This window comes from Mustela putorius, unplaced genomic scaffold (genome assembly GCF_011764305.1).
Source record: "Mustela putorius furo isolate JIRA1106 unplaced genomic scaffold, ASM1176430v1.1 tig00000759_pilon_pilon_pilon, whole genome shotgun sequence".
Taxonomy (NCBI): Eukaryota; Metazoa; Chordata; class Mammalia; order Carnivora; family Mustelidae; genus Mustela; species Mustela putorius.
The window spans coordinates 6,611,592-6,625,617 of record NW_025421467.1 but is presented as its reverse complement, the minus strand read 5'-3'; the positions used below and the strand labels follow the sequence as shown (position 1 = coordinate 6,625,617).

The 14,026-nt window shown below is 36.2% G+C and overlaps 1 protein-coding gene across 3 annotated transcripts in view; it reads left to right on the top strand.

Moving 5' to 3' along the window:
- The window catches only part of MMS22L (MMS22 like, DNA repair protein), a 125,326-nt gene that overhangs the window by 90,317 nt on the left and 20,983 nt on the right, over positions 1–14,026 (top strand). For all 3 annotated transcript variants that reach the window (XR_006607895.1, XM_004767073.3, XM_045084236.1), the window contains 4 exons: positions 1,707–1,857; positions 2,497–2,648; positions 3,484–3,626; positions 10,132–10,291. Coding sequence is in view for 2 of the 3 variants with exons in the window: in XM_004767073.3 (XP_004767130.1) it covers positions 1,707–1,857; positions 2,497–2,648; positions 3,484–3,626; positions 10,132–10,291 (606 nt within the window). In the remaining variant the exon portion in view is untranslated. The remainder of the gene's footprint in view (positions 1–1,706; positions 1,858–2,496; positions 2,649–3,483; positions 3,627–10,131; positions 10,292–14,026) is intronic.

Sequence of the window (14,026 nt, the reverse complement as noted above, 5' to 3'; positions counted from 1 at the left end):
GTTTTAATCCCCAAGAGAAATGGATCCCTTAGAGGATTTGGCCTCAGATCATCTGTAGTAGCAGAAGAGAAGTCAGAGGATCTGGCCCAGGTGGAGGCACCTGGGTAGACGTGGCAGGAGCTTATGGTAGTTCTCTGCTGATGTTTCTCATTTCTCTGTAAAGTAGGAAGGAAGGCCATCAGCTGGAAGTGAGGATGGGGAGGAGGTGCTGGCTGATGATGGAGAGAGGAAAGAAGGTATGCAGTAGACATGTAGGGAATAAAAGTCTACATGGACTGGAGTAATGTAGCAGGAATTCTGGCCAGCACGAGGGTCCAACTTAAAGCTTGGAGTCATAAATGTAAAGGGAGATCAGTCAGCAGGGTTGCTTGCCAGCCATTTATACTGGCGTAGGTGGTGCTGGCGTAGGTGGGTGTGAAAAGAAGACCAAGAGTTGGAATGAAACAGGCACTTTTTTCCAGACAAGTACAACAAATCAGGTAAGAAGGAAGGGAATTGACAGTATACACAGTGGACTGTGTAGTCAAGGTGCCTAAAAAGGGAAAGATGAGGCATGAAGGTAGTGAGGGTCAGGGAAAAAGTTTTAAGACCAATAAATTGTATAGGTCCTGGTGGAATCAGATAGTTATTGGGAGTTGAGGAGCTAGAGCCAGAAAATGGGGTCCTGGAAGTGGAGATTAATGGAGAGAATGTACTTAGTGGTCATGGCAAAGTCTCTCAGTATCAGCATGGGAGCGAATGGCTCAAATAGAATGGGAGATAGATTTACTGAGAAGGGAGTTCAGGGAACTGAGAGGCCAGGATATTAGAAGAAAAGCCATCAGGGATTTTGACAGGAGTGCTCCTAGAGAGGATGTTGTTAGTGAGCTATAGTCTTAAAGAAATGAGAGGAGGTAAACTAGTAAGCATCAACAAGGAGAGTTAGTTGATGACATGAGAATCAAAGCTGGAGATTTTGAGGAGGAAGACAAGAATGTTCTAGAAGCAGCCATGGGATCAAGGAACAAACTCTCCTATCTATAGCTCAAATGTAGGAGAGGGATGGGAGAATACACAGCCACCATCTGAGAGAGCTACATAGGAGCCAATGCTTCATAAGCAATTTATTGACAAACATAAATAAATATATTTACAAATTAAGTTGAGGAATTCCCAGGAAATCACAAAATAAAGTATATTTGTTTAGCATGGTTAACTAAAGAATTCTGGTTCCTAGGCTAAATGGGTTCTGAAGGAAGTGGAGGGCCACTGATTATAGGAGATTGTTGTTTTAATAGATGACTATCTAATGGCTAAAATAAGACTGCAGTCTTCTCTGAGGCAAGTGGCAAGTACATTAGCTTGAATGAAGAAAAGTGGTTGTTAGAGACATATATATTTTTTTAATGGTTTTTTTGAATGAGAGAGGCACATGAACAGAAATAGCGAGTATAGAATTTGGAAATTGAAGAAGCCAGTATAGATTTGATCATGTAATGCTAAAATGAATTATTCTAGACCCGTTCCTGGAGTTCTAGATGATCGCTACAGAAATTTCTTTTTGCAACATGAATTTAGTTCCGATTTTGCTTTTTGTTAGTTCTGCATCTCTAAATATGACATTTTATTATTGTGTGCTGAATTATTTTTATCACTTGATATAATTTGGGGAAGGGCAATAGTTTTTAAAAATTCTTCACCATAAATTTCTTCCATTTTAAATCTAGATTTTACTTTGCTTGCAATGGACATGCCCAGCACAGCTCCATCAGATCTTCAGCCTCAGCCAGTTATATCAGTGATGCAACTTTTTGGTTGGGATGATATCATCTGGCCCCAAGTTGTAGCAAGATATTTAAGTCATTGCCTACAAAATAGGTAAGTGACTTGATTTCAGATACGCGTGTTAATAGAAACTCAGGACTGATTAGTACACTAGGAAAGTAAGACTCTTCAAAAATAAAAACTGATCTTATTACATATATTCTCACTTGGGTGGTTTTTTACTTTTGGATGTATCAGCAGGAAAGAAAGGAATGGGAATGGGATTGGTTAGAAGACCCACATACAAATATATGTTGGCCTTAACTTTTTTCTTATGTAAATGGTCATGACTTCTGCTCTTTTTATTAAGAGCCACTTTTTTTTCTACTTTCCGCTTCATTATCACTTCACCTCGCTAGTCATTAGCCCCTTCCTCGATTTTCCCATTTTAACCTTATTCTCTCTTCCCTCTTTCTCTTGGCATAATCCTACACATGTGCCATCAATGGAAAGAGGAAAATAAAAATAGAAGATTGCAGATGAAAACAAGAATATTTCTGTAAAACTTCTTTTAAGGTGTATTTGTAGTGTTTATTTTCAACAGTGCCTATCTGCATTAATGTGTGTGTAAAATAAGGGAGGCTAAGAAGTGGGGTATGTTAGAAAGTTTTCCTTCCTTAATCTCTGTGCTCAGGGAACTTATTGTCAGGTTTTAGTTTTGGTTTTTAATATCCCATGAATTTATTTTTACAGCATGTTATGTGAAGCACTTTCTCATATAAGCTGTGTATCTTTCCAAGCCTTAACTATAAAATCATGGATTCGTTGCATTTTGCAAATGTACATAAACAACCCCTATGTTCCTGATGATTTGTTCATTGATACAAATCCTGGACAGGCTTTTGGTAAGTATCTGAGGCATTTTGCTTTCTAAATATCTAAGTATGTTGAAGATTTTTTTTTTCAGAAATTAATAGAAAAAGATATATGTTTGTAATATTATATAAAATATGTTTCTAATATGTATAAATAGGAACTTATTTCCTTTTGCCACCTGTTTCTTTTTCTTGATATTTTTCTGTTACCATATATGACAAATTTCTCTCCCATAAAGATAAAAGAACTTGTTTCCTTGGAAGCTAGGAACAAAAACTTGCTCTCCAGTGACAAGCTATTTTTTACCTTGAAGAAATTGATCATACAAAAAAAGTAGCACTATAAAGCAAATAACCAGATATCATACTGTTAACACCCTAAAAAGAAAAGTATCCAATTATGAATAATTCTCTCCCGTTTTATCTTAGATATTTTACCTCTCTTCTGCTTTACTGTTATTAGTCACAGAGTGATACTTGTACTTTATTTATTAAAATATCCATACAGTTTGGTTGTCTATAGGACATGCTTTTTCATAAAGCATTCTTTATGGCCGTTTATAAATCACACAAAGGCATGACTGAAAAAAATGCTCCAAATTTACTTCGATATCTTAGTGCATCATTTAGCTTTACATGAATAACTTTTGGGGTTTAGGACATTCACAAGTATATGTTTGTTTGATTTTAAATAAAATGTTTCCTTAGAGACTTAATTGAAAGTTTTTAATTATGTGGAAGTTTGAATGTTTTTTAAAAAAAAGATGTTATAAGTGAATACTGTATTCCTTACTCTCATCTATATATGTGTGTAATATAAATGTATATGGTAAACATAAATGTTATGTTGTTTTTATATTAACAGAAAAAAAGTACTTGGAACAGTTGGCTGAACTGACAAGGTTGCTATTTAAACTCTCAGAAGTAAAGAATATTTTCTCAGCAGCTCAAATTGAATATTTATCCAGTCTAGAAGACCCTACAAAAGCACTTGTTCTATTTTTTGAGGTAGTTTTCATTTATTAGTATAATTGTCCAAATCAGCTATAATTATTTTTTCATAAAAACTTGAAGTGTTTATGAAGTTTTTCTATAAAATGAATTATTTTAAATTGAGTCATATTATTGTTTGCCTGCTATTATCAAATTCTGGAGGAATAAAACTGTGACTCAGTAGTTAAGTACAATTCACTCTAGAGGACAGCAGAAGAATTACATTTAATGAAAAATAGGGACTGAAGAATGCTACATAATACGGGCACCTGGGTGGATCAGTCTATTAAGTGGCCAGCTTGTGAGTTCTGCTCAGGTCATGATCTCAGGGTCATGAGATAGAGCCCACTTCAAGCTTTGCACTCTGCATGGAGTCTGCTTGAGATTCTTTCTGTCCTTCTCCCTCTGCCCACCTGCCATGCTCATGCTTGCTTTCTCTCTCTAAGAAAATAAATAAGACCTTTAAAAAAAAAGAAAAAGAATGCTACATAATACCATTCACTAAGGCTTCTGTCAGTTGTGGGGATATCTTGTTGCTAAAAATTGCTAAAACTGGGATGGCAATATTCTCCGGATACTTGGGAACTAGATTGTCTTGTACGTGGTCCCATAATAGTTCGACTTAATGTTTACCACCCTATAGCAAACAGTAAGTTTTACAGTAAAATTTTATTATAGTTAGCATAAACACCAACTGCTTCATATTGTTATGGTCGGGTCTTTAAAATCCAATTCATTTGTTTAGTTTTGTCTCCATAATGAATAGTCCCTTTCAACATTTGACTTTTAATTGTTAATTTTGCAGGAATTTCTATTATGTGGTATTTTTTGCTTTACAGCCTTGTTGAAGTTGCTAATGTGTTTAGTGTCTTTGTAAGCCATTCACACTAAAAGTTGGTTTGTTTTCCCTCAAAGTGTTTTATATTAACATCAATGAAAATAAATACAACCTGTAAGTTCTTTCCATAACTGTGAATTCTTCCATTGGTTTCCATTAAGTTAAAAGTATAATTGTATGATGATTAGTGATATCATACAAATCCTAAAAATATTTAGTAATAGTTTATGTAGCTATAAAACAGACATTTCTTTTTTTTTTTTCCCAAAGATTTTTTATTTTACTTTTTCAGAGAGAGAGAGCGCGCGCACGCACAGGCAGAGTGGCAGCGGAGGCAGAGGGAGAAGCAGGCTTCCTGCCAAGCAAGGAGCCCGATGTGGGACTCGATCCCAGATCACTGAGATCATGACCTGAGTCGAAGGCAGCCGCTTAACCAACTGAGCCACCCAGGCATCCCTAAAACAGACATTTCTTTTGAGCTTTTTGTGTAGTAGTTGATTTAATCTTAACCTGTACTTAAGACACTTATGCTAGGAACCATACTGGACCAGAAAGGGAGGTAGAAGTCATTTATTTCACTACTAGTTTTCAGAGACTACTAATTTAAGCCAGTCTGAATTAATTGTTCTTTCATCACTCAGTAAATAATAGTTGTTAGCTAAATGCTAGATAGTATTATGCCAGGATTTCTTAGGGATTTGAAAAACCAGAAATAGTCCTTGATCTTTGAGAACTTTTTACTTGTCTGAGAATACAAGATAGGGGCGCCTGGGTGACTCAGTGGGGTAAAGCCTCTGCCTTCGGCTCAGGTCATGGTCCCGGGGTCCTGGGATCGAGCCCCACATCGGGGTCTCTGCTCTGCAGGGAGCCTGCTTCCTCCTCTCTCTCTTTCTGCCTACTTGTGATCTCTGTCAAATAAATAAATAAAATCTTTAAAAAGAAAAAAAAAGAATACAAGATAAACACAAAGGTTAAAATAATAAGACAGTCTATGCTAAGTACCAAATAGTTGTTAGATCATTAAGTAGATTAATAATTCAGAGTGTCTTGGTCTAAGAAGTTTGGATTTTCTCCTGTTCACAGGAGAAAGGCTTTATAAATTTTTAAGTAGGTCTGATTAGATCAAATGAGTTTTTAAGAAAATTAGTAATAGTAGAGTAGATTAAAAGTATGGGAGAATTGCTGGCCAGAATCTAGTTAGTTTTAGAAGGAAGTGAAAACTGAATGATGGGATTTTTGAAGGGGTATGGAATAAATACTGTGTTTAACCAGAAGAATGATGATATCTTAAGAAGAAATAGGAGCATCATGATTTAAGGTGAGGGAGAAGTAGGTGAGGAGTTCCATTTTAACTGGTTTGGTTTGAGATTGTGTGAGAGGTCACTAAGATCATTCCCAAGTGCCGAATGATTTGCCGGGAAGACTAAGAACTCAGCATATAGTTGTACTCACAACTATGACTTACTACAGTGAAAGAATCCAGAGTACCGTCAGCAAAGAGAAAAGGTACAGGGGTGAAGTCTAGCAACACCAGGTATGGCTTCCAAAGGTCGTCTCCCAGGAGCTACACTGAACATGCTTAATTCTTCCAGAGAGGAACTGTGACAATACATCTGCAATGCTGTCTGCTGGGAAAACTCATTAGGGACTCAGCGCCTACGTTTTTTAATAGGGACTGGTCACGTAGGTCCCTTTTGCCGAGCACTTAGAAAACTCCATACTCCCAGAATGACGGCAGATATTTAGCATAAACTACATTGTGTCCACAAACAGTTTAGGCTCAGTGAGTCTTCTTATCAGGAAAAGGTGAAAAAAACCTAAGGCCCCAATCTCCCGCCAAGGGCCAGACTTACAAGTAAGACTTTTTAAAGATAGCAAGCCTAGGGCCTACTATGTTAACTCTTTGCTGCACAGAAATGATAGTATGATCCTGAGATAGTCTGAGAAATACATGTCTTATAGCCTAAGGAAATAAAGGCTAAAAACACAAGAGAAATACTGTGATCAGTGGTTCTCAAAAGTGTTTCATAGACCCCTGGGGGTTACTGATACCTTTCCAGGAATTTTACAAGCTCAAAAGTGCAAATTATCCTTAATGAAGCGGTAAAATTATTATTAATTTTACTGAATTTTGACCCTTGAGTACATGTCCCTTAATGTCCTGTGAATGACAATGGGAAGTGTATTTAAAGCATGTCTGCTGCATATAAAGTGAGGTGGCCGTCTACAAATAAACAGCACTTGTGTGATAATGTGAGTTACAGGCTGACCTGACTACTTTATCTTTTTTTTTTTCCACTAACATATAAAGTATTATTAGCCCCAGGGGTACACATCTGTGAATCATTGGACTTACACATTTCACAGCACTCACTGTAGCACATATCCTTCCCAATGTCCATCACCCAGCCACCCTATCCCTACCACCCCCCCGACCCTCCAACAACCCTCAGTTTGTTTTGTAAGATTAATAGTCTCTTATGGTTTGTCTCCCTCCTGATCCCATCTTATTTCATTTTTTCCTTCCCTACCCACTACAACCCCCACCCTGCTGCTCAAATTCCTCATATCAGAAAGATCATATAATTGTCTTTGATTGACTTTGACTTATTTTGCTCCACGTAATACCCTCTAGCTCCATACACATCATTGCAAATGGCAAGATTTCAGGTTTTTGATGGCTGCATAGTATTCCATTTGTGTGTGTGTGTGTGTGTGTGTGTGTGTGTACATACATATACCACATTTTCTTTATCCATTTATCGGTTGATGGACATCTAGGTTCTTTTCATAGTTTGGCTGTTGTTGACATTGCTGCTATAAACATTTGGGTGCACATGCCCCTTCGGATCACTACATTTGTATCTTTAGGGTAAATACCCAGTAGTGTGATTGCTGGGTCATACGGTAGCTATATTTTCAACTTTTTGAGGAACCTCCATACTGTTTTCCAGAGTGACTGCACTAGCTTGCATTACCACCAACAGTATAGGAGGGTTCCCCTTTCTTTGCATCCTTGCCAACACTTGTCATTTCCTGACTTAATTTTAGCCATTCTGACCAGTGGTTTTGATTTGTATTTCCCTGATGCCAAGTGATGTTGAGCACTTTTTCATGTGTCTGTTGGCCATCTGTATGTCTTCTTTGCAGAAATGTCTGTTCATGTCTTCTGCCCATTTCTTGATTGGATTATTTGTTCTTTGGGTATTCAGTTTTGTAAGTTCTTTACAGATTTGGAATACTAACCCTTTATCTTATACGTCATTTGTGAATATCTTCTCCCATTCTGTCAGTTGTCTTTTGGTTTTGTTGACTGTTTGCTTTGCTGTGCAAAAGAATCTTGATGATGACTGCTTTTATCTTGAGAGAACAACTAATAGAGTATTGTTATTCAGACAGGTATTTGGCAGACATTTTCTTAGAAATGTATGAAATGAGTATCACTTTAAAAAAAAAACAACTGACAGTATTTGTTGCTAATGACATAATTTGAGCTTTTAAGAAAATTAGAATCTTGGAAAACTTGTATTTGCTATTATGAGCTTGGAAGCTTCATGATACTTAGAGATTTTTCTGATGACATTGCTGATAATATTAACAAATATAATTTTTTTAATGAATAATGAAATGTACCCACATTGGAAAAATGTATAACTTAGTGAGCCAGAATTTTCCAGATGACCAAATGGGCTTTTAGAAGCATGCATGGATGTTAAACCTTTACTGAAAAAGCAAAATAGATCAGTGGCTTTTAATGTAGCAGAGTATAAAATATTTGTTAACATGGTTTTGAATTCCATAATACAATTAGCCTTTAAGATATACCACTTGTCAAGTTTTGGTGTAATATCAGAGAGAAATTCCCTGAAAGGGATATCAGAGAGGAATTATCTGAAAAAATCTACTAAAATACTTCTTTCTCTTCTAGTTACATATATGTGTGAGATTGAATTCTTTTCATCTGCAACATATTGCAAAAGAGTTTATGCAGAAACAAATATAAGAATCTAGCTGTCTTCTATTCAGCCAAACATTAAAGAGATTTGCAAAACTGTAAAAATCATTACTAATTTTTTTTTGTTTTGGAAAATAAAGCTGTTTTCCCTAGAAAGTTTTTACTCTGTTAACAAATAATGCTTATTATTTTTAAATGAACTAGTAATTTAAATGTTCTCTTTTTTATTTTCTGTGGTAAATATCAATAGGTATAACCCAAATAATAATACACCTTAAGAGCCTCAACTTTTTTTTTTTTTTTTTAAAGATCCTCAACTTTTAAGTGGATAAAAGGGAACTGAGAAGTTTGAGAACTTCTGGTCTAGGAAAAGAAATGTAGAGAACCAAAGGCAGAAAGCTAAATCGAGAAAAAGAATCATCAAGTCTATCTTTGTTTTGCTGTTTTCATCATCCACCTCACAGTCAGTCACTCCAGGTCATAGATTCCTTATCTTTTCCTCCATTCTATATTTTATTAAATCAACATGGCAAACTTTGATATCACCTAGAATAACTTACCCTAATCCCTCATTTCAAAGCTTCTCCACAAGTCTTCTAGTGATCTTCACACCTGCTCTGCTTCATCAACCCACTCCCACTACTAAACCCAAGGGATGCTGTGGCATCATTTGGATTATCTGAGAGCTCTTTGACCATCACCACCTGTGCCTCCAGCTCTCCAAGTGACCTCACGTGACCTTCCACTTCCTTTTCTCCAAGTGCAGCACCCTCTGAAGGTCTCACATCTTCCCCATCCATCCTAATTAGCCCCCTTGGGGGCCTCACTAAAGCTATACTCTTACCATCATCTTTATAGTGTTCCATCTTGGTTTTTTGGTTCTGCCTACAAACCTTCAACCTTGGATGGATGCAACAACTTACTTTCTCTTCTTTGTCTTATCTGCTGAGAATTGCAGGAGCAAAAATCACATAACTATGTATATTGATGGTATTAGATCCAATTTAGGTTTTTGAAATCCACTGTTAGTCCCCAATAATGGTTTGAAAACTTTGCTACTCTTCTCAAACCTCATGACCCATCTCTAGCCAGTCTTCTCTTGGATCATTTTGTGACTGCTCACCTCTTGCTCATTCTCACGTTTCCTCAACGAATTCTTTCTTTTATTTCCCTTGCTCTTGCCATTTCACCTTCTCTCTCTGCCTCACCTCACATTTCTCCCTACTGCCTCTCACCATTCTGCCTTCTGTGCCCATTCTGCCTCATCATTTTTCCTCTGAGAAAGTAAAGCTAATGTCTAATGGCTTATAAAGAAAATTTTAGGGGGGTAAAAATCCATATCACAGAACTGAACACTATAGAGGTCTTACATTGTAAGAATTTCATAACCTTGCTTGTAGATTTTCCTTATAGGAATTTGGGGATTGTAATTGCCATTTATATACCAGGATGTTTGGGAGTCTTGATGTGATTTGATAAAACCTCTTTTATATCAGTTCCATTGATTTTTTTTATTCGTTAAACATTTTATTTTAATTATAAAAGGCAAGACTTAATTCTTTCTACTGGCATTTTTTTAATTGCTGTGAACGTTTATTGGAAAGGTAAGGATGGGCACTTAAGAATGTAAGGGGTGTGTGTAGAGAGAGAAATTTTCTTTATTTCTTAAAGTCAGTATTGTGTAAAACTTGGAAATCTAAATCATGTTTTTCCTTTTTTTTTTGTAGGCTGTTGGTATTACTTATGGGAATCTGCAGAAACTTTCTGACAAATCTGCCATGGTCACAAAGTCCTTAGAATACCTTGGTGAAATATTAAAATATATAAAACCTTATTTGGGAAAAAAAATTTCCAACGCAGGGCTGCAACTGACTTATCGGATGATGGGTATGTATTCCTGACTTTATTAAAACTTCCTTAGGTTGAATCTATAGTATCATGATAGATAGGAATACATTAATACACAGGCTACATCACAGTTCTCCATACAATCATAAGAATAATTTTTTTTAAGATTTTATTTATGTATTTGACAGAGAGAAACACAGTGAGAGAGGGAACACAGGCAGGGAGTGGGAGAGGGTGAGTGAGGCAGTCTTCCTGCCGAGCAGGAGCCAGATGTGGGGCTCAATCCCAGGAACCTGGGATCAGGACCTGAGCTGAAGGCAGATGCTTAAGGACTGAGCCACCCAGGCGCCCCAATCATAAGAATAATTTGGAAGACAATGATTTAGCTTACAGTGATTCATATTGGCTTTCTACTAGTGTATCACTATCTTGCCCCACCTCTTTCAGACCTCTTCTTGTTAGGCTTGTGTTAATATTAGAGTTGATTATGACCAAAACAGAAAATAAGCTGATGCCAATTTGCTGTCAATGGTCTGTCATGAATCACTCACATTGTGAATATCTGGATAATTAAAACGACTTTTTTTTTTTATGTTTATCTGTGCTTTGTTACAATTTAAAATATCAGGAAACCATCACCCTCCTCTATTTTTCTGGTCTGCTCTGTATGAAGGATGTCAGGAAAGAATTTATTACTGCACTAGAGATATTTATGCTTCAAATCTTGCTTCTCACAATACTATTTTTCTCCTTTCAGAAAGAAATCTTTTTCTGTGCTTGTGCTATAACAGCACAGTTCATCCTTGAGGAAGTCAGTAATTTGAATACCTTTGTTCACTAAAGCCATGTTACTAACCAAAAATAGGAACTGGATAAAAGGAAATGAAAAATATTTCCTTAGATGTTTTTATACAAAATTTAAGGGGTTTTTTTTTGTTTGTTTGTTTGTTTTTGGTTTGTTGGGGGGTTTATTTTGTTTTAATTTCTCTGTGGCCTAAACCTTGTATCTGCTCCCTTTGATCTTGTGAACATATGAATAAACCTGATTTGGGCTGTCTGAAACCTTTTATCTTTGTTGTGAAAGATAAAGGAGAATGCAAAAATGTGTAAATATGGATGATGTGGAATGTAGTGAAAGCTATAGTAGCAATACAAGCATCTTAATTTGGGGGAAAAAATAAGTGATAATTTATTATAAATTTAACATATTAAGATGTAGATAAATAAGTATTTTGGCATTCATCCTTATAATTTATTAGTCTCTGTTAGATTTTTTGCCAAGCTAAATGTATGATTTCAGAATTTAACTTTATTTTACAAAATATATGATAGTCATAACTAACGGCAAAATCATATTCAGATTGGTGATATGAGGACTCAGGGTAAAATTCTCCTTTTGAAGATGGAGGACCTTCTTTGTTTTGTACGTGGTTGAGTTTTGACTTACTAGAATGTAGATCTGTATTTTTTGCTTGTGTCTAAATCTCAGAGACTGGGAATAGAATATATTGGTATAATGTTCCTCATTTATTTGTTAAAAATTAAGAACAGATAATTTACTGTCTTACATATGTAAAAGACTCAGAACAACTAGAGAAGCAAGTATAATGTTTTGAGGTTTCGGACCTTCTTTAAGTGTGTGAGTTGGGGATATCCTATTCACTTAAGAATTAACCGTAGGAACTGTTTTATTTACCTGGCCAGTGCCTAAATGGGGATACGTTGTCTAGTTACGAGAGTACTAGTGAAAGGTGTAAACTATTGATAAAATCACACTGAAGATTAAGGCATCTGGGGTCTTAATTGTAACTCACTAATTTCTGAGAAAGGATTGATTCATGAGTAGTATCTTCCACTTTTTTCCTCTTTTTATCATTTTTTGTCATTTTTCTCACTCTATACCTTTTACTTTTCCATCCTGTGTTTTTCTGTTGGTCATTCTTCTATCTTCTGTCATTCTTTATCTTTGTAATTGAAATTCTACCCATGACCCTCAGTACCCAACCCAAATGTTCCACATTTTCCATATTCCCAGGTAGCCTTGGTCTCCCTGATTATGCTTCATCTGGCTATCTCTTATGACAATTTTCATAGCTCGCCAGCTTTTATAATTATTTGTGTACTTGGCACACCCTTACTAAATTTTAAACTCACTTGTGTTAGTGGCCATATCTTTTGAACTTTTGTTCCCGTTGTCACGTTGTATTTTGAACAAATAAAAACATTTCCTGAGTTACACATTCGACGCTGCATTGGAAACTGGGGATACATCAGCTGAAGAGCCTCACCAATGTGGAAGATGACATATACTAAATAAATGCTTCTGGAATATAATGATTTTATAAACCTAGCTAATAGTACATAATGTATCTTTTAATGTTCCTAAATGAGCAAAGTTACTCTCAAACTACATAAATACATTTTTAAGTGCCTACTGTAATGATCCCAGTTCTCTTATTGTATTTTTTAAGGCATGATATATGCATAGAGTAGAAAATAATTAAACACATAAGAACTCTTATAGTACAGCTCTCTTCCATTTGTACAAGTATGTACCCTACAATTTTTCTATATTTTCAGCATCATCAGTTATATAAGTGTTATGTTTGTAGGCAGGAAAAAGACAGTTTTTTATAATTCTATACTACGTATTTAAACCTTGCTCAAAGTTTTTCACTTAAAAAATTTCTTTCTCTTTGCATCTTTTTAAAGATTAATTTATATATTTATTTGAAAGAGAGCACGGGAGAGAGGGAGGGAGCACAAGCAGGGGGAGGGGCAGAGGAAGAAGAGGAAGCTGACTCCCTGCTAAATAGAGAGCCCAATGTGGGGCTTGATCCCAGGACCCTGGGATCATGACCTGAGCCAAAGGCAGATGCCCAACCAACTGAGCCACCCAGGTACCCTGTCTTTGCATTTTTTAATACCACACATTGTAATGTTCTTCACTGAAACTGAAAAAACTAGGGTTCTGGGAGCACCCATGTGGCTTAGTCAGTTGACATCTGACTCTTAATTTCAGCTCCGGTTAAGATCTCCAGGTCTTGGGATCAAGCCCCACATCAAGCTCCATGCTCAGGGTGGAGTCTGCTTGAGATTCTCTCCGTCCCTCTGACCCTACCCCTGTACTCACGCTCTCTCTCTCCTGGCCCCCCAAAATAAATATTTTTTAAAAATATTTTTTTAAATCTAGAGTTCCAGTTTGTCAGTGAAACAAATGGGTTGCCTCTGCTTTCTATGAACTCCTAAAACTTAAGATCTTCAGCAAAGTGTTTTAACCATTATAAAAGATGAAATACAAGGGTAGATGATAGCATTTTTGGTTGGAAGCCCCTCGCTCTTTATAAGTCAATTCCTGTGTGACACCTAAGAGTGATATGAATCATTTCAGGTGTCAGCGGTGATGGCAGTTCCCTTTGCGGGTATATTAATGTTAGTTAGGATGTGAGTTCTTCTTATATTGCTGTCATTCACCAGTTTTCCACCTACTGGAAAAATGAGGAGCAAGCCAGCGTTATTTAAAATACTGCTAACTGAGCATTGTGTTTCTTTATGATTGATTATTGTATTTCCTTTTACAACAGAAGATTAATGTTGCTGTTTGTTGTTCTTAGAAGTGATTATTGGTTGGGCTTTTTTCTTTTAACATCAATATACTCTTCTAACGCATATTTTTGTTTTCCTTCAGAGCTTGAATTTTAAACTTTTTGTTTTATGGAAATGGCTTTGAATTTTTTCATCTCCTCTGCTTTCTAAGGTGGAATAAAATATAAG